Source organism: Rhinatrema bivittatum, chromosome 3 (assembly GCF_901001135.1).
Source record: "Rhinatrema bivittatum chromosome 3, aRhiBiv1.1, whole genome shotgun sequence".
Taxonomy (NCBI): Eukaryota; Metazoa; Chordata; class Amphibia; order Gymnophiona; family Rhinatrematidae; genus Rhinatrema; species Rhinatrema bivittatum.
This window is the reverse complement of record NC_042617.1, coordinates 35529660-35555300: the sequence shown is the minus strand read 5'-3', so window position 1 is coordinate 35555300 and position 25641 is coordinate 35529660. Positions and strand designations below refer to the sequence as shown.

General features: G+C 45.4%; 1 protein-coding gene across 1 annotated transcript in view; it reads right to left on the bottom strand.

Moving 5' to 3' along the window:
- Positions 1–25641, bottom strand: part of TP53BP2 (tumor protein p53 binding protein 2) — a 132814-nt gene that overhangs the window by 45986 nt on the left and 61187 nt on the right. The window contains exons 6-10 of the mRNA XM_029593100.1: positions 21460–21634; positions 10490–10671; positions 9961–10125; positions 9346–9580; positions 5907–6011 (exon numbers count right to left, since the gene is read on the bottom strand). Coding sequence (XP_029448960.1) covers positions 5907–6011; positions 9346–9580; positions 9961–10125; positions 10490–10671; positions 21460–21634 — 862 coding nt within the window. The remainder of the gene's footprint in view (positions 1–5906; positions 6012–9345; positions 9581–9960; positions 10126–10489; positions 10672–21459; positions 21635–25641) is intronic.

Here is a 25641-nt window from a genome sequence, read left to right as displayed (position 1 = left end):
GATCTCTTTCTTGGGTGGTAGCACCTAATATGGAACCTAACTGTGTAACTATAGCATGGGTTATTTTTCCCTATATGCATCACCTTGCACTTATCCACATTAAATTTCATCTGCCATTTTGATGCCCAATTTTCCAGTCTCACAAGGTCTTCCTGCAATTTATCACAATCTGCTTGTGATTTAAACTACTCTGAATAATTTTGTGTCATCTGCAGATTTGATTATCTCACTCGTATTGCTTTCCAGATCATTTATAACTATATTGAAAAGTAAGGGTCCCAATATAGATCCCTGAGGCACTCCACTGCCCACTCCCTTCCACTGAGAAAATTGTCCATTTAATCCTATTCTGTTTCCTGTCTTTTAGCCAGTTTGCAATCCACGAAAGGACATCGCTACCTATCCCATGACTTTTTAATTTTCCCTAGAAGCCTCTCATGAGGAACTTTGTCAAACGCCTTCTGAAAATCCAAGTATACTACATCCTCCAGTTCACCTTTATCCACATGTTTATTATGTTTTTATCCACGTTTATTATGTCCTCAACACGTCCAAGACTGAACTGCTGGTCATCTCCCCCAATGATAATAACCTACTAGCCAACACCACAATTACACCTCTAGTAAATCAAGTAAGAGACCTTGGAGCCATCCTAGACTCCAGAATGAACCTTAAAAAATTCATCAACACCACCACCAAAGGCGGCTTTTATAAACTACAGGTCCTAAAACAGTTAAGACCCCTCTTAAATTTCCATGACTACCGCTCAGTCCTTCAGACCATACTATTCTCAAAGATTGATTATTGTAATGTGCTTCTGCTTGGTCTTCCGGCCTCATCTACCAAACCTCTTCAGATGCTGCAGAACTCTGCAGCCAGGATCTTTACAAACTCTCGCCGCATGGACCACATCACACAGATTCTTAAAATACTTCACTGGCTACCCATCCACTACAGAATCCTCTTCAAGACACTGACCATCACACACAAAACCATATTTCAGCAATCATCTCTCCAACTCACCATACCCCTCAAACTTCACTCCTCAGTAAGACCAACCAGATCGGCATACAGAAACTCCCTACAGACTCCTCCTAACAAATCAGCTATACACAAACAATTGAAAAACGAGCGCTATCAACTGCTGGTCCACATCACTGGAACAATCTCCCGCCAGATCTCTGCCAGGAACATTATCATTTCACATTTAGAAAAAAATTAAAAACCTGGCTGTTTGCCCAAGCATTTCCTTGAAGAAACTATATGGTAACCCACACGGTACAACACCCCTCAGTAGCGTCTGTTTTTTCGCCTCACAAAGGAACTGTTTTCCGGCTAATTACGCTCTCTTGTAACTCGCCTAATTGACCTCACTGTATATATTGTATATAATTTGACCATGTACGCAACTGCTCTCTGCTTACATGCGCTGCTCACTAGTTTGAAATTGTTAATCTATCCTTTATTTTTCTTCAAAAAAGCCTTGTTATACATTCCCTGTTGTAATGTAACTTTCGCTTTCAGTGTTAACTGGTTTAACTGGTTTACCCCCCTAGTTTATTGCAAACTGGCACGATAAGACCTTGCCTTGAGCATCAGTATATTAAAAGAATTTAAATAAATAAAGTAACTCCTTCAAAAAAGTGAAGCAGGTTTGTGAGGCAAGACTTGCCTTAGGTAAAGCCATGCTGACTTTGTTCCATTAAACCATGTCTTTCTATATGTTCTGTGATTTTGATGTTTAGAACACTTTCCACTATTTTTCCTGGCACTGAAGTCAGGCTAACTGGTCTGTAGTTTCCTGGATCGCCCCTGGAGGCCTTTTTAAATATTGGGGTTACATTAGCTATCCTCCAGTCTTCAGGTACAATGGATGATTTTAATGATAGTTACAAATTTTTACTAATAGGTCTGAAATTTCATTTTTTAGTTCCTTCAGAACTCTGGGGTGTATACCATCCGGTCCAGGTGATTTACTACTCTTCAGTTTGTCAATCAGGTCTACCACATCTTCTAGGTTCACTGTGATTTGATTCAGTCCATCTGAATCATTACCCATGAAGACCTTCTCCAGTATGGGTATCTCCCCAACATCCTCTTCAGTAAACACCTAAGCAAAGAAATCATTTAATCTTTCCGCGATGGCCTTATATTCTCTAAGTGCTCCTTTAACCCCTCGATCATCTAACGGTCCCAACTGACTCCCTCACAGGATTTCTGCTTCGGATATATTTTTGAAAGTTTTTACTGTGAGTTTTTGCCTCTATGGCCAACTTTTTTTCAAATTCTCGTTTTGCCTTCGTTCCACTTTTCTTAATGTGTAGAATACATCTGGACTGTGCTTCTAGAATGGTTTTTTGTTTTTTTTTTTAAACAATGACCATGCCTCTTGCACACTTTTTACTTTTGTAGCTGCTCCTTTCAGTTTCTCTCTAAATTTTTCTCATTTTATCAAAGTTTCCCTTTTGAAAGTTTAGCGCGAGAGCAGTAGATTTGCATACTGTTCCTCTCCCATTCATTAATTCAAATTTGATCATGTTATGATTACTATTGCCAAGCGGCCCCACCACCGTTACCTCTCTCACCAAATCCTGTGCTCCACTGAGAATTAGACCTAAAATTGCTCCCTCTCTCATTGGTTCCTGAACCAATTGCTCCATAAAGCTATCATTTATTCCAACCAGGAACGTTCTCTCTCTAGCGTGTCACGATGATACATTTACCCAGTCAATATTGGGGTAATTGAAGTCTCCCATTATTACCGCACTACCAATTTGGTTAGCTTCACTAATTTCTCTTAGCATTTCACTGTCCGTCTCACCATCTTGATCAGGTGGACAGTAGTATACTCCAATCACTATAGTCTTCCCCGACACACAAGGGATTTCTACCCATAAAGATTCAATTTTGCATTTAGTCTCATGCAGGATGTTTATCCTGTTGGGAGTCTATGCTATCCCAGACATAAAGCGCCACACCGCCTCCCAGGTGCTCCTCTCTGTCATTGCGATATAATTTGTACCCCGGTATAGCACTGTCCCATTGGTTGTCCTCCTTCCACCATGTCTCTGAGATGCCAATTAAGTCTATGTCATCATTCACTGCTATGCATTCTAATTCTCCCATCTTACTACTTAGACTTCTGGCATTAGCATACAAACATTTCAAAGTTTGTTTTTTGTTTGTATTTTCATTCTGCTTTTTAATTGATAGGGATAAGTTAGAATGTTTTAGCTCAAGTGAGTTTTTAGTTACAGGTTCTTGGGACTACTTTTCTTATTATTGGAACCTCACTGTCGGGATGCCCTAATTCTAATGCATCATTAGTATCCTTTGAAGATACCTCTCTCCAAAACATGCGCTGCTGAGCGACTGTCAGCTTTCCCCTTTGTTCTAGTTTAAAAGCTGCTCTATCTCTTTTTTAAAGGTTCACGCCAGCAGTCTGGTTCCACCCTGGTTAAGGTGGAGCCCATCCCTTCGGAAGAGACTCCCCCTTCCCCAAAAGGTTCCCCAGTTCCTTACTAAACTGAATCCCTCTTCCTTGCACCATCGTCTCATCCACGCATTGAGACTCCGGAGCTCTGCCTGGCTCTGGGGACCTGCACGTGGAACAGGGAGCATTTCAGAGAATGCTACCCTGGAGGTTCTGGATTTAAGCTTTCTACCTGAGAGCCTAAGTTTGGCTTCCAGAACCTGCCTCCCACATTTTCCTAAGTCGTGGTGCCCACATGTACCACGACAGCCGGCTCCTCCCCAGCACTGTCTAAAATCCTATCTAGGTGATGCGTGACGTCCGCCATCTTCGCATCAGGTAGGCATGTTACCAGGCGATGCTCACGCCCACCAGCCACCCAGCTATCTGGGTGGCTGGTGGGCGACCACACAGACAATATAGTGACCACCTCGGAGGGTCTCCATGTGGGAGGACCCTCTGATCTTACCGAGGTCTAGCCCTGCTAGGGTAGGTCAACCCAGTGGCACTGGTCCCGGCTGGCGACTTGTGTGACTCCTCGAGCTTTGGAGACTTTAAATAGATTTCTACCTTACCTTGTCTCAGCGCTTCCCGGTCTCTGGCTGCTGGGGGGGGGGGGGGGGGGGGGGAGGGAAAATGCCTTCACCGCCGCACTTGAAGTTGCACCTGCTGCCTCTTAGCCTCACCCGATGTCGGGGGCTAGGTCCCCACCAAGGCTCGGCCGCCGGACCAAGAATTACCTCCGAGGGATCGCGGAAATCACCTCGGGAATTCTCAACTGGGGGAGGGACCCAATGGGTGTCACTGCAGGAGAGCGGGGCTCATTTGTATAGGTAAGATTTCTTCTTTTTGTTTTCTTTGCTAAATTACTCTAACGTTGTGCTAGCGTGCATAGAGTCCCGAACTGCTATGGAGATGGAAAATACTGAAGAGCTGCACTTCCTGCAGGGGTATATGTACTAGGGCTGATGTCAGATTGAAATCTGATCAGTCTCCAACTGCTATCAGGAGTACACTATACCCATTGGTCCTGAGTCCATCTGCTACACGCTAGGAAATTGGAGGATTCAAGGAAGGCAGTCAAAATTACCATCCAAAGATTGAGATTGACGTTGAATGACTGAGCGAGATGGTAGAAAATAAACTTTACCAAGGGTAGGGATAGAATCAAGAGGTAAAAGCTACGATATCTATAAGATGTCTTTTTAAAGTAAAACGAGGAATTTCTCCCACTACCCTTGGAAAATGTAATAATCGCTAATTTAAATGTCTCAGTCTGTTTTCTATATATTCAACTCTTCTATTCAAGGCACCACAGTCTTGGATAATAGAAGCTTGAATTCCTTTAATAGAATGAATGTCTCTCCTTCCACCTCCTTGATCCCCCCCCCCATATCTCCTGAAATAGTGAAATGTTATTCTTAGCCATGGTGTCAACTTGAAGGGCACAGTGGTTATCTTTGAAGAAAGTCCAAAAAAGCCTTCCCAAGATTGATCATGAGGTCCCAAAGAGAGTCCAATGTAACCACAACCGGTTTCTCCAGAGAAAAGATGGACACACTGGACTGAAAACCCGGGGGAGAAAGTCTCACTCTCCCCAAGCACAGAAGAGACTGCGCCAAGACCAGACACTCTGGAGTAACCGCCTAACGCCGCCAAAGATGTCTGAGCAGGGCTGCTGGTTGCCAAATCTCCCCCTCTCTCGGCCGACAGAATATCCTTATTGGAATCCGTCGTCGAGGGTTCAGCCACGGAGCTCCATGCAGCAAGCGGCAAACGGTCAGAGGGGCTCAAAGATGCCTCTTCCAAAGCAGAGATAAGCTCTCCTGCACTCCCCCTGGCAACTGGAACGAGAGTACCGGAATCCAACACAGGCACCAAGCATTTCTCGATGGTTAACTGCCCAGAGGCTGGTAAAGGCTCCGAAAGATAGAGCTGAACCTTCCCTTTCCATTTTGAAGGCATTAAGGGCTTCGATGGGGTTCCAAATACAGAATAAAGGAAATAATCCAAAGGAGAAACAGCAGAGCAGAGGCAACGATGGCATTCAGGCCACTATCTTAACTCCTCCCAGATACAGATTTTAAACCCACTAACTACAGTCTTCTTGGCTTTTTCTGACATCTTTTGCACCTTGTTACCATGATCATGCTCACTCTATCAACACGTTGAGCAGAGACCATGTTAAAGCTGCATCAGCAGTTTGTAAGAATGCAGACACTGTTTCTGTGGAAGAAGTCTTTTGATCAAGTTATTTTCTGTGAAAATATTAAGAATGTGAGATTCTGCACCAGTAAGCAACTTCAGTGTAAAATTCTGCAATCCCCAGCATCACAGAAAAGTAGGCACCTTGGCTAAATCCATCATTAACTCAGACACATTAATCTCATTAATGCTCTAAAACAGTATAATTATACAACTCAAATGTGCTTACCTTGCTCATCATTGCTCAGAGGCCCTTTTCCAGGGTTATTGTCTACACTTGAATTATTCCAGTCAGGCCCTGTCTGCGGAGCTTTCGAACCCTGCATTCCTGTTCCTAATTAAGGAAAAACAAAAATACATTAAAAATATTATGTAATTTAATTAGCTTAGAATGTGTGCTAATAAAACTGTTGATCTTATGAAAAAACAAAATGTTTGCAGCATACAGCCTTTGATATATTAACATATTGCTGCATAAGATTTTGGACACAACATTTCTGTGAACATGTCTTATCCCAGCTGAAGCAAACCAGAAGGTTTTGTTGGCTCTTAAGGATTATAAAGATTTTTCTACAGGGCAAAAGGCCCACATTTTTTTTTTTTAAATCTTTCACTGGTTACAACAAAACAATCCAGAAAAAAAAAGCTACAGAAGCACAATGCAAGCACAGAAAACAGATTGAGCAGAATTAATCCAAGAGTTTGATGGTGCGGGGAATGATGCAGGGACCCTACGTTTGGAATAACCCTCCCTGCCCAAAACGAATACACAAAAGCAGAATAATAAGCAAACCAGACCCGACACACTCAGCAAATCTGGTTCAAATTTAAGGAAGTTGTCACCCACTGACAGGATGACAGCAGTGTTATCAATGTTCACATTATTCTAGGGCTGGATGGAAGTTATCTGAGAGCAACAGAAAGCAGGAGGCTGGAGAGGTATGAACAGCTCCAGGGCAGATGTGAACAGGGGAACAGATAACATTTTTTACAGCAACAAGCATGAAAATGGTGACAGCTGTAATCCTAACTGGTAATAGCTGTAAGGGAAGGAACGCTACCCAGATTGGTATAATGATATAGCTATATATGTATACACATACACACACCCTCTGCCATGCTACATACACCTCACTCAAAGGACCTGAGTATTTTGATTTTTTTTTTTATATTTTAGTGATGGATACAAAAAAAAAAAAAAAAGGGCCAAAATATTTTTTTTTTTATAATAAATGCATCCAAAGCCCAATTATGGTACACAACAATGGCAGATATGTTTACAGTTTAACAGAGCTCAAGGACTCAGCAGAATCAGTCAATCCCGTTGCTTCAATCTGCATAACCTTGCTGCTGCAGCATAGAGCAAGATGAACGTAAACACATTGAAAAATTGATCCAACCGTATAATAGTTTTTAATTACAAATTCAATCCAAAGAAATCCATTCAAATTTAAACTTAAATGAGATTTCTGTAGCTGTTCCGAGAGAAAAAATAATGATAGGACCTTCCTGATTTTGTGCTTTTATATTTCTTTTTCCTCTGCAGTGCTGCAGCAAAGAAATGCAAGATTGCAAAAGGACTGAGCCACTTCTTGATAAACTGCAAACATAAGTCAGCACTGCATATGTTTAGTGGCACTACGGAGAGGAGTTGTAAACAAGGCTCTGCTGCACAAAGGTTGTGAATAATGTCTTTCCCATTATATCACGCCTGACCATGGGCCTTTAGGTGCTCTCCCCAAACACACTCTCAGAGGGGCTGAAGAAAAATGAAAGCCAGCCTCCTGCTACCCCTCCCTCCCCCGAAATAGATCGCCAATGATCCCAGAAACCTTGTATATTGCAGAACCACACTGGGATGGGATATGGAAGAAAGTAGATATCTATTCTGGAAGTTCTAAAAATTGTTTGGCTTTATTTAAAAAAAAAAAAAAAAAAGGGAAGAAAATCAACCAGCCAAAGGAACTTGCCAGGGGCTGATCAGAAGGTATTATCACTGTAACAATAACCATCAGGTTTAAATTCAGAACATAAAGGAATGCTGGGTTCATCAACACTGATTTGCAACTGTACTTCAGTTCAAGAGTTAACACACTGCATCTCCCCCTCCAGTAACATATGCAGGAAGCCAGAGTATGGTGATGGAAGAGATGTGTGACCCCCTCCCCCCTCCGCTGACGGCCCAAACAGCAGAAGCCAGGCTTGGGGGTCTAAAATGTATATTACATCGATTTCTAACTATTTCAATTTGCTGGAGTCTAGCTGGACTGTTCAGGTCAGCACATACTAAATGTCAGGCATCTATGTGTATTCATTGGTTTGGGTGGACTATATTTTTTATGTTATGCCTTTCTGATATTATGAATTGTTTTTGTATTAGCTGTATTTGCTTATATTTTAAACATTTGAGTCTGTTCTTTAAAAAAAAAAAAAGTCAGTAGATAAGATGAAATAAATGAAAAAATTTAATTTACTGTAAATGGCTGAGTAAGAGAATGACCAGGTCATTTGGTTTTGTAAAATATAATCAAGCTGTGTGTCTGCATAAATAGTCCATATTTACTCCATCTAGTGAATAAAAATTTACTTTTTGGGGGGGGAGGGGTGAGTGCTTTCCTGAAGCACATACAACCTCAATTTACAGATCAGTGAAAAAGCAGTTTAGGATTAAATGCTGCACACAGAAACAAACATTCTTTGTTTCAAAATAAAAAACAGTTTTAGCAAAACAAAACGAGAAAAAAAACACACCTAGGAAAAGGAATGGTTCCACTTTGTATGACTGTGCAAGGCTGTACTTACCCATTCTGCTAAAATATCAGTTCGCACCGGTCAGCAGCCATTACCAGTTTGCACATTCTGCCCTCATTACCCAGGACTCCCAATACAGTCTCCTCCTGTCCTGCCTGACCACAATTGTCCTTGTTCTATGTCACTGCATGAGTCAGACTGCAAGACTCTTAAAGATGTTGTCTTACGTGGGTGGATTGTATTTGGGTAAGCCAAACACTCATTTATTCTACAAAACTTTGTTTGCAGTAGAATTTAGGCTCCCAAAGGCAATCTGTAGTTAAAATGAAGCCGTATATTCTCTGTATTCTGCAATACTTCAAACATAACTACACAAAAGGACACCGTCAATTAAAAACATTACTGCTGAGTCAGTATTTCTGAACTTCTGGTGAGTATTACGACTTGTCATGTGTCCCTCTGCTCAATAAAGAAAGAGTACAGCGTTATGTCTGAGACATCTGTGAGGGAAGCTGCATTACTCCAGTTTTGTTTTTTTTGTTTTTTTTACTTAAAACAAATGATCTTTTGTATCTATTTAACTGCTAATACTATGAGATTAGAAGAAAAAAAAAAGATAGCAAAGGTTTTTCTAGAGCAGAATAAGGCCCCTGTGCAACCCCCTGCAGCAGTACAAGCAATTACTTGTAATTTGGCTTTCTAATGTAGACAGACATTCGGTTTCATATACCTCTTCCAGTTTTAGCAACTCTATTAGCAAGCATTCTACTGCAGTTTCAGTTTGGCTGGCAGAGAGAAGTGGAAGAATAGCAGAAACAGGGACAAAAGTCAGAGGGGGTTAAAAAGCCAAAAAGTATAGCTTGCTCTCTCTTTCTATAGAAAAATTTTGATTTGCTTCCAGCAAACGTCTTCATTACCAGGTGTTTTCCCTTGTGAAACTGCTCCAACTCTCATGTTAGGCAGGGTTTGTGCTTTCAAAGGCCCGTCTGGCACCTGCAGAAAGGATGTTCCATCAGGAAAGGCTGGTTTGACCAGAAGTTCTGGCCTAGAGGGAAGACGAGGCATGGTGGCAGACTGTATATACGGACCCACTGCTGCCACGCGACTGGAGCCAGATACCACCTGCTGAGGTAGATTCCCATCAGAAGTAATCTGAAGAGAGAGATGTTTGTATAGTCATCTAACAATACAATCCACACAACATCCCTTCTTCCTCCCCAACTTGTAGTCTGTGCCACCATGTGCTCAAAACTCGTATGAATAACTTAAGAAATCATATACATAAGCTGCTGGTGACCCATGAAACCCTCACAGAAAAAAAAAGAAAAAAGCAACAATCTACTCATTTTGATAGTAACATTCGTAAAACTGCAGTTTGAAGATGCCTCACAAGAAGAATCTCATCGATAAACAATGGAGCTAGCTCTGGTGTAAAATTAGGAAGAGCTTTCTCTGCTAGCCTGCAGTTTCCTTTACAGAATGAGCCCCCTAAAAAGCTGACTGGATATTTCCCTTTCGGGTCCGATACTTACTGGAACATTCTCCTTCTGCTGCAGGGCTGCTTTTTTCTTCCACAGGCGGTCTCGCAGCTCGTTGACGCGTTTGTCCATGGCTGCCACCTCAGAGTTGCGCTTGTTTAAGCTCTCCCTCTGCTGCTGCAGCTTGGCATTCTGCTCCTGATTCAGTTTGTTTCTCAGCTGCACATATTGGAGAGAAAACAACGCCATGCACATCCAGTCACCAGCTCCAAACAAGGGCAGCCAACACAAAGCACCAGGAAAAAAAAAACCAAAAAAAAAAAAACCCTCAACAAGGCACAAGGCAAAGTCCTGCATGCTAATCTTTCATTTCGGTTTCTTTAAATTCACAGCAGTTTGTGCATACAAACAAAGGCAGAACTTTAAACCAGGCAACACCAGAGATGACGATTCACCAGCCTCTTAAAAACAGGTCAGATCGCAGCGATAGCTCAAGGAAGAGAGGAAGTAGTGGGAGTAAAAAAAAACATTCTGCAGCAGCTTGGGACTATAACAGGATTTGGTGCAACATCCTGGCACATACCTGCAGCTCCTTGTACAGCTTGTCCAGCTCGGCCACAGCGGACTGGTTTTCATGGTACCCATCGATCCGGCCATTCTTCAGCATCTCCAATTGCCTGCTCAGTTCTTCCACTTTGGTCACAGCTGCCACCAGCTCTTTCTGCTTTTGCTGGAACAAGCTGTTCATATGTTCAATTTCTTCCACTAGCAAGGAAAACAAACCCCACAATGAATGAAAGTTATAAAAACTATAAAATATCCAGAGAAAAGCCTCTCTCAAAGCAGTTCTGAGATTAAAAAAAAAAAGTCTATGCTGACCTGATGAATAGAGTAAACCTCTCAAAAGCTAGTCGCAGCATATTGCACTTAAGGCATCGCCTAGCTTTCTCTCTCTGAATAAGCCACACAGGCTAAACATGACAACCACAGCTCTTCACACAAAATATTCAGAAACATGAGGGCGCAGAAATCCAGTCTAGAAAATCAGCACCAATGCCCTGCAGCCATAGCGTTTTCTTTCCAAAGTATTTGGCTAAGAGGTGCAGTGTGGACAGAAGGCAGCTGGCCATTTCCTGCCCCCTTTCCTTAACCAGGTAGGGGGGAACCACCCTGAATTCAGGATTCCAAATCATTCTCAATGTCAGTATTTCCATTTCAAATCCCTGTAACACACACTGACATATGTATGCCACAGGCCAAGAGGAATAAAACAAATGGAGGCCTTACTGGGCCCATATCCAGCAAGACTATCACGTTTTATTCCAATGGCACCAGGCGCAAGCCCAAGGTTTGGAAATGCTCCGACTTGTCAGTTCCAACGGGCCTTCTTATATTTGCCACTTGAATCAAAGTCACTATGTTCGTTTTCCAAAATATTTCTAATCCTTCAACAAGCTGCAGCCTATCCAATAAACTAGGATTGGGATTTCCTAGGTAATGAAGCCGGGCTTGGGGGCTTAGGAAGGAAGCTTATGTATATAATTATTGCAGTTACATTAACTTTCTTTACTGTCTCTGCCTTAAGTCTGCCACCAGTTTGATAGTTTCTGCAATGCTATCAACTACATTTCCTGTCACTACTGACCTTTCTGATGTCCCCTTGGAGAACATAAGACATTGCCATACTGGGTCAGACCAAGGGTCCATCAAGTCCAGCATCCTGTCTCCAACAGTGGCCAATCTCATCCCGTTATTATTACCCTCCTACCACCCCTTCTCTCTCCCTGAGGAGGAATTTCAGATGTTACAGATCAGCCTCAACTAAATCTGAGATCCATCCAGTTGCCCAGAGCCTCCACCCCATGACAGGTAACAGTTCTATTCTAACCCATGGTCTGGGCCTACATGTGAGCAACCTAAGACACAGGGTGGGAGCCAGCAGTATTTGAGCATAATACTGTCATACTGATTATGACGAAGGGGGGAATTGTGAGGGCTCTTTGAGGAGTTCTCTATGGAGACAGACCACTTAGGGGCGGTGAAGAGGGAGAAAGATGACAGCAATACAATAAGACTGAACGGTAGAAACACCCAAGGCTGTTATAATGCTAAAGTACACCAAGGGTCAAACCAGAATACTAAAATATGCCAAAGGTTAGCATTAAGTTTTGCTTCTACCTTCTGGATTCAACTTATAAAAAATCATTAGGACCTACAAGAATTCAGTATTAACAATCGAGTTAAGAATATTATTAACCAGTTAGAAAATGTTATGCAAATGAAGAAAGTAGCCCTCTGGTGTGCAGATTTGGAGAAGGAGGTGACAAAACCTATTGCACAGCTTCAGCTGAGCAAGCTTTGTGTGTACTTTACTCTATGGTATTCCGCTCTACTCCATAAGATATCTTACTAATAAAGAATTTCTATCAGTGTTCAGTGCTTATTTCTGCAGTGGGACATTAACTTTCAGAGAACAGCCTTTTGCTTCCTGCTCCAGCACCCCCCGCCCCCGTCCGTGTAAAGAATAGGAGGGGAGGGGTGAGGCTTAAAGAGAGAGAAAAGAGAAACTGCTCTACTCTATTCCATCCTCTCACCTCCTGTCCGCAGGGAACAGGAGGAGAGAATCGAGGCCAGAACACACAACAGGTAGTAAAGAAAAGTCACTATGCTCTTGTAGGCTTAGTATGCTTGATTGTGTGATTGGTGTGTGTGGATGGTATGAATGGAGGGGGTGGGAAGGGGATGCATCTTACCCAAAAATGAATCTCAGAGGAAGAATGTCATCTGAATATCTTAGTGTGCCTTTTTGGCACCTTCATTTTATTGTCTCATCTGCTGAATTGTTGTTCAATATTCTTTGGTTCTAATAAAATAGATATTTAAAATAAAAGAAAAGTCACTATGCTCATTAATCTAGTCCTTCTGCTCTTGTCATTCAGGATATGAGAGAAGTGAGTGAGCCTGGTGCAGGATAGTGTCGAGATCCGCTCTGATAAAGGAGAGGGATTGAGACTGAATCAGATTGGATTTCTGATAACTGATTAGAAATCCCAAGGACAGTAGGAGCCGCACTGTGAGATGGAGGGAGTGAAGAACAGTCTCCAGAGACTGAGCACTGAGTAGCCAGTCGTCTAGATAAGGATAGACGTGAGTGCCTAGTCGTCTTAAGTATGCGGCTACTACTGCCGGCATTTCGTAAAGACACGAGGGGCCGATTCCAGGCCGAACGAAAGTACTCTGTACTGGAAGTGCTGGTTTCAGACGAGGAACCGGAGGTACTTTCTGTGAGACGGGGTAATTGCTATATGCATGTACGGGTCTTTTAGATTTAGAGAGCAAAGCTAATCCCCCTGTTGGAGAAGAGGGAGTAGAGAGCTTAAGGTTACCATTCTGAACTTCTCCTTTCGAAGATGTTTGTTTAGGGCATGAAGGTCTATTATGGGACGAATGCCTCCCGTCTTTTTTGGTATTAAGAAGTAACGGGAGTAGAAGCCCTGTCCCCTTTGCAAAGGAAGAACTGGCTCTATGGCGTTGGCCTGCAAGAGGGAAGCTATCTCTCCTTGTAGGAGTTGAGAGTGGTCAGAGGAAGTCCACCCCGGCCGAGGTGGCGAGTCCAATGGTATGGAGGGGAAGTTTAGATGGTAAACTTTAGCTACGACCGACTGGACCCACTGGTCCGTGGTGACCTTGAGCCACATGGTGGTGAAGTGACAGAGCCGGCCGCAGACCAGCAGGGATGGCAGAGGGGGAAGATGACAATCGCTCTCTAGCAGAGTCAAAACCCAGTGGCAGGACCAGGTTGCGCAAGTGGCTGTGCCTTCTGAGGTCTGGGTTGTCTAGGTGGAGGCTTTTGATTGGGTCTAGATGGACGAGACCGAGCTGGTGGAGGGTAGTATCTTTGTGCTTTGTAAGCAGTTCTTTTCACCTCTCTCCTGAACGGCGGTTTAGAAGAGGGAGAGAAGTCAGCATGTACAGCAGAAAGCTGCCGCAGCATCTCATTATGGTCCTTGAGTTGTGCAACAGTTTCTTGAATCTTCTCGCCAAACAGATTGTCCCCTGTACAGGAGAGGTCTGCTAAGCGGTCTTGTACCTCTGGGCGCAAATCTGAGGATTTCAGCCAGGCCCACCTCCTTGCACTTATTCCAGCCGCTGATAACCTGGCAGCAGTATTAAAGATGTTGTAAACTGATCTAACCTCATGCTTACCTGCATCGAAGCCCTTTTTCACAATGGAGCGCAATTGGTCTTGGAACTGATCCGGGAGAGACTCAGAAAATTCCTGTAATTGCTTGAATAAATTCCTGTTGTATTGGGTCATATAAAGTTGATATGCCGCAATACGAGAGATTAACATTGATCCATGGAAAACTCTCCGCCCAAAAGCAGAGGAATTTTTGTTCCTTCCCAGGAGGTGCCGAAGAATGAGGCAGTGGTCTCCTGGCCTTTTTCTGGGCAGACTCTACCACCACTGAATGATGGGCAAATTGAGTTTTTGGAAACCAGGCACTGACTGGACTAAATAGGTAGCATCAGTCTTACGGTTGACCAGAGGGACTGTACCTGGGTGCTCCCAGTTGCGCTGCAGAAGATCAAGCAGGACATCATGAACCGGGATGGTCAGTATTTCCTTCGGTGCAGACACGAACTGAAGGACTTCCAGCATTTTGTGCCTGGAGACTTCTTCAGTTTGAAGGGCAAAAGGTATAGTCTGACATTTCCTTAATAAAATTAATGAAGGAGAGGTCCTCTAGTGCAGTGGTTCTCAACCTTTTTTCTGTCGGGACACACCTGACAGATGGTTCTCACATGCGTGACACACTGACCCATGATCGTCACGGGGCTAGATGTAAAAGTACAGTTTGCATCCACGGGAACCCCCCTGACCCACAATAATGGATGTAAAGCAGAATTATGACATTCCCCATACAACTCACCCTACAAAAAAGATGTTCTGGTGTCATCTCAGTAACAGCAACTCAAACTCCTCCTACTTCCAGGCTCAATAGCCCTACTTATGAAAAGACAGCAGTTTACCACCAATGCATGTCCTCTTGAGAAAACACAACAAATAAGACTGATAAAACTCTTACATGCTAGTAAAATATCTCATCTCAGTAACAGACACAGAACCGACCTAACATACTCCCAGGATCTGTAGTAATGCACATAAACTAATCCGCACACAGTTACACCTGTATTATGGAATACACTCAAACAGGAGCAACCCTATCTATGAAAAGGCAACACTACAAATATTACATCAGACCCTAAACACCAATACACCTCTTATTAGGAAAACAGAACTAACAAGCAGCTATAGATCCCCAAACAGAAATAATTGTAAAACTATACTAATAAGCAGAATAAATGTTTCTAAACAGCTATGAACAGAATAACATCCAACAATTAAAAACTATTAAAAATTCTCCAAACACTAATAAAATATTTCAAAAAAAGCAGACACATCACATAATATTAAATAATTAAAATGGCAGTCAAACAAGAAAAATAAACTTAAAAAGCCACCTTTACTTACCCCCTCTAGCAGCTCTCCTACTCCTCTTCCATGCAGGCCGTAGCACACAGCAGAAGCAGCAGTAGAGGCTAAGCTCTATACTCATGGACCTCCTCCTTAGTGCCCATGTCTCTCACACACACACACACCATACCAGTCATGCCCCCATGACCAGTTTCTGTCTCTCACACACCAATCATCTCCCAAACAGTCTTTGAAACACCCACCAGTCACCTTCCTGAACAGTTTCTCTCATGCCATACACACACACAGGCTTCCCACTCCCGTGTTCTACTTACATATACGGGCTTCTCACTCTCATAATCACTTTCTCTGTCTCACACACACTCACCAGTCTCTCACTCCCATGCTTGTTCTCTCCACATGCACAGGCTTCTCATTCCCATAATCACTTTCTTTCTCTCACACACACACACACACACACAAACACACACCAGTCACCTGATCTCTCTCATGCATACACACACACACACAGGCTTCCCACTCCCATGTTCTTTCAGATATACAGGCTTCTCACTCCCATGCTGTGTCTCACACACACCCAGGTTTCTCACTCCCATGCTCACTCTTCACATGCACAGGTTTCTCATTCCCATAATCACTTTCTCTCTGTTACACACACACACACCAGTCTCTCTCTCTCTCTCATTTCCATGCTCGCTCTCCACTGCACAGGCTTCTCATTCCCTGAATCACATTCTTTCTCTCATATTCACACACACCAGTCTCTCTCTCATGCATGCACACACACACACAGGCTTCTCACTCCCATGCTTTCTTTCACACACCCCCCCCCCCCCCCCAAACCAGGCTTCTTACGCCCATGCTTTCTCACATACCCAGATTTCTCACTTCAATGCTTTTTCTCTCACACACACACACACACATCAGTCACCTCCCTGACTAATGTCTCACACTCTCACATACACATCAGTCATCTCCTTGAGCAGTCACTTTCATTGTCTCTCACATATACACACACATCAGCTCTCTGACCAGTTTCTCTCACACACACATGCTCTCAATCACACGCAGGCTGGCTGCTTCTCTCTCTCTCACTCACTTCCTCTTCCCCGCCCCTCCCCGAGCACAAATGGTAGCTGCTGCAGCCTCCTCCAGCCCCCGCAGGCCAAAAAAGAAGAATCCCATCGGCCGCGGGAGGCTCCTGCTGCTGTCTCCTTTCCCGATTACCAGCTGCTTCAATTGCTTGGGGGCCGATGCTGCTGTCGCCGCTATTTTTTCATGCGGCATGGCTCTTTCTTCTTCCCGCGCACCGCATATCACTTCCTGTTCCGGGTCACGGAGGGGGGGGGGGGGGGGGCAGGCGCGGGAAGAAGAAAAGGGCAGCCACGGATGCCACAGCTTTTTTTTTTTTTTTGCACCGCTGCCGTTCCTCTGGGCTGATAGCCCGGCGGCAACGGCAGCAGGGAAGAAAGAGCAGCGGGAGAGTCCGGGAACACGCGACACCCCTGCCGGTGCTTGGCAACACACTAGGGTGTGGCGACACACCGGTTGAGAACCGCTGCTCTAGTGGAGAAGGCTCCAACGGGATATCACCAGTGTCTTGGGAATCGGAAGAGTCATTGGACCATGGTTGGTAAGGTCGATCCCCAGCACCCAACGGTGGCTCAGATGGTAGAAAAAGACCTACTCCGGCCGGAGGTCGGGGCACCGAGGGTATCTGTGCCGGCATAGATGGCCTAGGGGCTGGCATCAGTGAAGAACGAAGGGGCACCGAAGGCATCTGGGACCTCTGTGGATGCCTCGGTGGAAATGCACCAGAAGGCCCTGGAACTGGGTCCGGCATTGATGGACCCTCCTCGTCAGAGGAGAGATGAATGGGCGAAGGACTGAGCGGTATCTGTGTTTTCCCCGGTGCCAATGGCAGAGCTCCGATGAGGACATCCAGCTTGTCGAGGAGCGAGCATCGGTGACATCGGTTCAGGAGTTGGCGCGGGAACCGGTATCAGTGTTGATGGCTTCGGAAGGCCATGGAGGGCCTGCACCACTGCCTCTTGCACCATCCGGTGCAATTCCTTGCGGAACGCTGGTGCGGCTAACACCAGGTCCTGAGTAGGAGGTATGGATGGCATCGCCGGAGGGTCCACCGGTCCCCAGTGGAGTCTCGGCTGCTGCGCCCACAGAAGGTGGGGGAACGCCTCTGTATACCCGGCTCAGAGGAGGTTGGGGGCTCCTCAGCATGGGCCTTTTTCTTCGGTGGCTTGATGGATGTGGAAGATGAAACCACTGGTGCACCTGGCGGAGAGGGCATGGATTTTCGATGCCTGTGCGAGGCTTCTCTCTGTGCTCAGCTTTACCCGTGGGTGGCACCGAGGAGGATGACGCAGTAGTCTTCGACGTCAACCTAGAGTCATTCGGTGTCCGACCGATGGTGCGACTTGGCTGGCGACGGTGCCGATTATGCGGAAGCCTGGGGTGGTGGGTGCTGCTTTGTATGGAATAAAGCCATTTTCTCCAACCGAGCCCGGCGGCCCTTCGGGGTCATTTAGGTGCAGTTGGTATGAGTCTACATCATGGTTCAGGCCCAGACAAAGTACACAGATCTGGTGAGGGTCTGTGATAGACATTGTCCTAGGACAATCAGGGCACTGACGAAAACCAGTCGCCATTGTTGCCGTCGAAAATTTAGGCTGCACGCACAGTCTGTGCCCATCAGGCCTATACCGGTAACAGATGAGAACTGACCGAAAAACAGGGTGAAACCTACCGAATGGACGCGGTTATTGACGGCGAAGAAGGGAGACCCCAACAGGGTGAAAACTTTTGCAAATTAGCAAAGAAATTCCTGAAGAAAAAATTCCTGTCAGGAATGTGTGCTAGAGCTCCTAAGTCCGTGTGGCAAAAGCTGCGCGGAAAAAAAAGACTGAAGGGAGACCCCTGCTCGATGCAGGGTTGGTGCCATGCTGGGCATGCTCAGTGGTGCCAGTCAAAGTTATAGAAACTTTGACAAGTATTCCGTGATTGGGCTCCATCCTGATGATGTCACCCATATGTGAGGACTACCATCCTGCTTGTCCTGTGAGAATAATACATTTCAGTTCTTATGTATTTATTTATTTAAAGAGTTTTATGTACCGTCATTCGGAAAAACGTCAAAGTAACGCCATAACTACATCATTATTATTAAGTACATTACTTGACTTGTATTGCATCACCACCATAAAGGAAATGAATAGCAAGAATATTCAAACTAGTAGAACAGGAAGCTTTGTGAAAACAGACCTGCCAAAAGAAATAATGTGCACATTTGGAGAGAGGTGCAGGTGTAGGAGGGGATACGTCCTCTGAGTCAGAGCTGGTTTCCAAATACATATTCAGCTACCCTCTAATATAGATTTCTACAGAACCAACACAGATGCCAGGGAAGGAACATGGGTCCTCCAGGCACAAACCAATACCTGTGTTACAACTGGGAAGGAGGAAGAAAACAGAGTGTGTATATCTTTCTCCCTTTTTGCCCTTACATAGTAACATACGGGCCGATACAGTACAGTACGCTCCGGTGGAGCGCACTGTTAGTCCGCGTTTGGACACGCGTTTTCAACGCGCTAGCTTTACCCTTTATACAGTAAGGGGTAATAGCGCGTCGAAAACACGCATCCAAACCACCCCCCCACACCACCCCGAAACTAATAGCACCCATAACATGCAAATGCATGTTGATGGCCCTATTAGTTATTCCCGCGCGATCCAGAAAGCAAAACGTGCAGTGAAGCCGCACATTTTACTTAATTTCTGCCGGCATCGAGGAAGTGTACAGAAAAGCAGAAAAAACTGCTTTTCTGTACACCCTCCGACTTAATATAAAAGCGATATTAAGTCGGAGGCCCCAAAAACAAAAAAAATTTTTAAAAAAAATTTAAAAATCGGCCCACGGGTTGGAAGACGGACGCTCAATTATGCCGGCGTCTGTTTTACAAACCCGTGGCTGTCCGCGGGTTTGAGAACGGACACCGGCAAAATTGAGCGTCGGCTGTCAAACTCGCTGATAGCTGCCGCTCCTGTCAAAAAAGAGGCGCTAGAGACGCGCTAGTGTCCCTAGCGCCTCTTTTTACCACGGACCCTCATTAGCATATTCTTCCCCCTTGAATCGCCCGCTCTCCCGCGACTTTTACTGTATCGGCCCGATAGTAAATGATAGCAGATAAAGAGCAAAATGGCCTATACAGCCTGCCCAACAAGTTTTTGTAGTAGTAACTGCCACTCCGTGCAAGCTACCCCAAAGCCTTCTGTTCAGTGTAGTAACTAGATGACCTCATGTAGAAAGGTTATCCTATTTCTTCATTTCTGTCCTTTAGCGATCCTCTTTATCCAATGCCCTTCTGAATTCCATTACCATTCTTGTCTTCACAACCTCCTCCAGGAGGGTATTCCATACATTCACTACCACTTCTGTGAAGAAATATCTCCCGACACCATTCTTGAGTCTTCCCCCTTAGAGTTTCATATTGACACATCTAGTTTTACAACTTTCTTTCCACTGGAAACATTTTTATTTTTATGCATCATTAATTCCTTTCAGATTTTTGACAGTCTTATCTCTCCCATCTCTCCTCTCCTCCAGGGTAGACATGTTCTGGTCTTTCAGTCTCACATCATGTTGGTTGCCTCTCTCTGGATCACTTCCATCATATCTTTATCCTTTTTGAGACACAGTCTCCAAAACTGAACACAGTACTCTAAGTGAGGCCTCACCAATTACCTATACAGGGGCATCACCACCTCAGTTTTCCAGCTGGAAATGCCTCTCTATGCAGCCCACCATTCCTTTGACCTTAGCCACCGCCTTGTCACATTGCTTTGCTGCCTTCAAATCACACACTATCACCCCAGGCGTTTTTCCCATCTGTGTACACCAGTTGTTTGCCGCGCCCATTACATAAAAAATCTGGATTGCTGTACCCCAAATGCACGAGACTGTACTTCTTGGCAATGAATCCCAGCTGCTAAACCTTTGACCACTTCTCAAGCTTTTGGGTCACTTCTCATTCTCTCTACTCCTTCCAGTGTATCCACTCTGATGCAGATCTTAGTGTCATCTGCAAAAAGACATTTTACCTGTTAACCCCTCCACAATATCGCTCAAAGATATGGAACAGAACTGGTCTCAGAAATGTTCCTTGAAGAACTCCACTTGCAATCTTCTCTCTTCAGAGTAGGTTCCACACTATTCGCTGACGTATATCACTCAATTCGTAATCCATTTCACCATTTTGAGACCCACTCCCAGGCTTATTTTATTTATGAGCCTCCTACACAGGACCATATCAAAGGCCTTGCTGAAATCCAAGTAAACCATATCAAGTGTTTCTCCTTGATCCAATTCTCTAGTCAGCCAATCAAAATATTAATCATATTTGTTTGAATGGACCTTCCTCTGATAAAACCATAGTTCATCAAAACCTATAACCCACTGGATTGCAGATAGGTCATTATTCTTTCCTTTACCAGTCTTTTCATTATTTTCCCACCACTGGCTACCCAAATGGTATGCTCTTAACAGTTCAAAGGCTGGAAGGGCACCTCCTCGAAGGAACACCCTCAGCACCACTTGTGGGATGCCTGTAGCCATCACTGTACTGGCTGCTGTCTTCCCTCCCCAGGCTAGATTAGCTCTGATAGTTGGCACAGCATATACATTTTTAAATAAATACTTTAAATGGAGAAAGAGCAAGTAGGTCAGATCCATTTAACCATCTCCCAGATAAACTGAAAAGACCACCACCACAATTTTCTCTGTGCATGGAGAATTAAAAGATATATTAGCCCTCTTTGCTGCCTTCTTCAAATTCAGCCATGCTTTAGGGTCAAATGTTGCAAAATCTCTTAAACCAGAATCACATTATTTTGATCCACTCATTTTATGGGAGACATCAAAATGTTCTGTACTTGCTGTATGATTTTATAAAATACTCCGTCTTCATGCAATTGGAAGGAATCTGGTCAAAAGTGAATCCAGAGCTGAGAAGCTTCCATGCTGTCCTGGAGCTGCTCACCTAGTTTCCCATTGCTGAGTCTCTTCTGCTCCACGTGGCCCTTGAGCGCTCGCACTTTCTTCAGCTTGACCTCCTGTGCCTCTGCAATCTCCCGCAGTCTCTTGAGCTTCTCTTGCTCTGCAGCCTGCTGCTGCTGTCGCTGGTCCTGCTGCTTTAGAAACTTCAAGCGTTGTTCCTAGAGTGAAGACCAGATTATGTCAGTCAGGAAAGAGCAAAACAATTACAACTTTTAGACTCCATAGGCTGGAAAACTGCATTAGTTTTTTGGGCTTTTTTCAGATTTTCAGTGAATTTATTTTAATAATTAATTTTGGATGGTAGAGGATATCAACAACAAAACAGTTAAGAAATGGAGAAATTATTTACCTGATAATTTTGTTTTCCTTAGTGTAGACAGATGGACTCAGGGCCAATGGTATAGTGTGCTCCTGATAGCAGTTGGAGACAGAGTCAGATTTCAATCTGACATCAGCACTACATATACCCTGCAGGAAGCTCTCCTCTTCAGTATTCTCCTCGAAAAGCAATTGTGGATATATGTGTGTTTGAATAACTTGAGTAACTGGTTGATGTGAATTTAGTTGGAGACTGCCAGTGCACTCAACTGAGAAACGCCGACACCCGGTAACTATGGGTGTCCTAACTAGAGGTAAAGCATGGCTTACCCGTGCTTGTTTTGCTCTCGGGGATTGTCACCCGAGGTTTCCGTATTCTGAGACAGCCATGGACGGGATACTGAGTCCATCTGTCTACACTAAGGAAAACAAAATTATCAGGTAAATAATTTCTCCATTTCCTAGAGTGTAGCAGATGGACTCAGGACCAATGGGATGTACAAAAGCTACTCCCGAACCGGGTGGGAGGCTGCCCGTGGGCCCACTTAGTACTGCCCTTGCAAATGCGGTGTCCTCCCGGACCTGAACATCCAGGCAGTAGAACCTTGAGAAGGTGTGAATAGAGGACCATGTCGCCGCCCTATAGATCTCGGCGGGTGACAGCATCTTGGTTTCTGCCCAGGACACTGTCTGGGCTCTTGGTGGAATGGGCCTTGACTTGTAGGGGTGGAGGCTTGCCTGCCTCTACGTAGGCCACCTTGATTACTTCTTTGATCCAGCAGGCTATGGTTGCCCGCAAGGTCACTTCCCCTTGTTCCTTCCCGCTGTGAAGGATGAATAGGTGGTCCGTCTTTCGTACGGATTCCAATCTTTCGAGGTATCGGACTAGGAGCCTACAGACATTAAGATGGCGAAGGAGGCGTGAGTCTTCCGAGTCCTTATGCTAGTCTGGAGATGGCAGCGAGATGGTTTGGTTTAGGTGGAAATGAGAAACCACCTTTGGAAGGAAGGAGGGGACAGTGCATAGCTGTATGGATCCAGGGTGAATATGAGGAACGATTCCAGACAGGATAGTGCTTGAAGTTTGGAGATTCCGGGCTGAACATATTGCCGCTAGAAATGCAGTCTTCAAGGTCAGGAGCCATAGGGACAGACCGCGTGAAGGTCTAAAAGAGACTCCCGCTAGGAAGTAGAGTACTAGATTGAGATTCCATAGGGGTACCGGCCACTTTAGTGATGCTCGGATTTGCTTGACCCCTCTCAGGAAGCAGGAGACGTCTGGATGGGAAGATAGACTAATGCAGTCCACTTTGGCTCTGAAGCAAGCCAGTGCGGCCAGTTGAATCTTGATGGAGTTGAGAGACAACCCCTTCTTCAAGCCGTCCTGCAGAAATTCCAGGATCATGGGAATTTTGACTGTCCACAGAAGGATGTCACGGTCTTCACATCAGGCTTCAAATATTCTCCATATTCATATGTAGGTTAAGGATGTGGAAAACTTGTGTGCTCAGAGCAAGGTGTCAATCACTGCCCCCGAGTATCCACTCTTCTTCAGGCGACTCCTCTCAATGGCTAGACCGTAAGCGAGAATAGAGTTGTGTCTTCATGGAGGATTGGTCCATGCTGAAGCAGGTCCCTGTGTGGAGGTAGACAGAGGGTTCCCCTCCAGGAGTCTTCGCATGTCTGCGTACCATGGCCTTCTTGGCCAGTCCGGGGCCACTAGAAGTATTAGCCCCCTGTGGTGTTCTATCTTGCGGATGATCCCGCCCAGTAGTGGCCATGGAGGAAAGGCGTACACAGCAGGTCTTCCTGTGGCCAGGTCTGGACAAGGGCGTCAATCCCCTGGGATTGTGGTTCTCGTCTGCGGCTGAAGAACTTGGGGACTTGGGCGTTGGACCGGGTTGCCAGAAAATCCATGGCTGGAGTTCCCCAATGGTCTATTATTAACTGGAAGGCTGTGGTTGACAGTCTCCACTCCCCTGGGTCTAGACTTTTCCTGCTGAGGTAATCCGCAGCAACATTGTCTTTTTCCCGCGATGTGGGCGGCAGAGATCCCTTGTAGGTTTGCTTCCGCCCACGCCATTAGGGGGTCTATTTCCAGGGACACCTGTTGGCTTCTGGTTCCTCCCTGTCGGTTGATGTATGCCACTATTGTGGCGTTGTCAGACATGACTGCCAGATTCACCCTGGAGTCTGTGACTGAAGCGTAGGCAGGCTAGTCTGACTGCCCCTGGGCCGTCGGTTCCTGACAGTGGGCTCCCCACCCTCGTAGGCTCGCATCCATGGTGAGCAAGACCCAGGTTGGTGGGGATAGCCTTACTCCCTTGCTCAGGTAAGTCGTCTTGAAGCCGCCATAGGAGCTAGATCCGTACCTCCGTCAGTAACTGGAGACAGACTGTGTAGTCCTGGGACATCGGGTTCCATTGTGACAGTAGGGAACATTGTAGTGGTCGTATGTGGGCCCTTGCCCATGGTATGACTTCTAGGGTTGATATCATGAGTCAAAGGACTTGGAGGTAGTCCCATACCGTGGGGCAAGCACTGTTCAACAGTTTTCTCAACTGGTCCAATTTCCTTCTCCTTGTAGGGGGAAGAATGACCTTGTCCTGTTGGGTGTCGAACCGGACTCCCAGGTATTCCAGAGATTGGGAGGGCTGCAGACAGCTCTTGGTTGCGTTGACGACCCATCCGAGGTTCTCCAGGAAATTCTTGACTCTGGTGGTCGTCTGATGACTTTATTCTGGAGATGTTGCCCTGATCAGCCAATTGTCCAGATATGGGTGAATGAGGATTCCTTCTTTCTTCAGTGTCACCGCCACTACGACCATGATTTTGGTGAACGTCTGAGGGGCTGTAGCTAGACCGAAGGGCAGTGCTCGGAACTGGTAGTGATGGTCCAGGATCGTGAAGCGAAGGAAGAGCTGATGATCGGGATGTGCAGATAGGCTTCTGACAGGTCCAAGGAGGTCAGAAATTCTCCCGGCTGTACTGCCCTTGCGCAAGTGTGGTACCCTGAGGTAGCGGTTGACAGACCTGAGGTCCAGGATGGGCCAGTACGTTCCCTCTTTCTTGGGGACGATAAAATAGATGGAATAGTGTCCAGTATTTCGTTGGTGCGTGGGCACCGGTGTTATAGCCTTTAAGGCGAGCAATTTGGTTAGTGTGGTTTCCACTGCCGTCCTTCCTGGAGGACTGGCAGGAAATTTCACAAATTTGTCTGGAGGTATGCTGTGGAAGTCCAGAAAGTATCCCATTCGCATGATGGTTAGGACACACTTGTCTGACGTTATCTCGACACATCTTTGGTAGAATCGGGTAAGCCTGCCCCCTATGACTTCTTCCTGTGGATAGGTCTGTTGAATTCTCATTGTGGGGTGCGGCTGGGGCCTGGGCCCGAGCCAGCTCCCCTCTTCTTGTGTTTGTTCTGAAAGGACTGGCCCCTGCCTGTGGGGTGAGGTGCTTGGTATGTATTCTTGTACAGTCTGAAATGCTGTGATCCTCTGCCCCTGGATGTTCGGAGAGAGGGGCGTTGGCTTCTCTTGATCTTGTCCTCCGGTAACCGAAGTACTGGGGATTCGCTCCACTTGTCAGCTAACTTCTCCAGTTCGCTTCCGAACAGGAGGGTACTTTAAAAAGGCATTCTCGTGAGTTTCGTCTTAGAAGTCAGGTCGGCTGACCAGTTTCGGAGCCAGAGTTGCCTTCTGGCTGCTACAATAGATGAGATGCCCCTGGCTGAAGTGTGCACCAGGTCGGAGGTCGCATCCGTGAGGAAGGATATTGCTGGTTCTAATGTTTCGACGGGCGTGGCTGTGTTCCTGGTCTGTGACAAGCATGCACGCGTCACCAC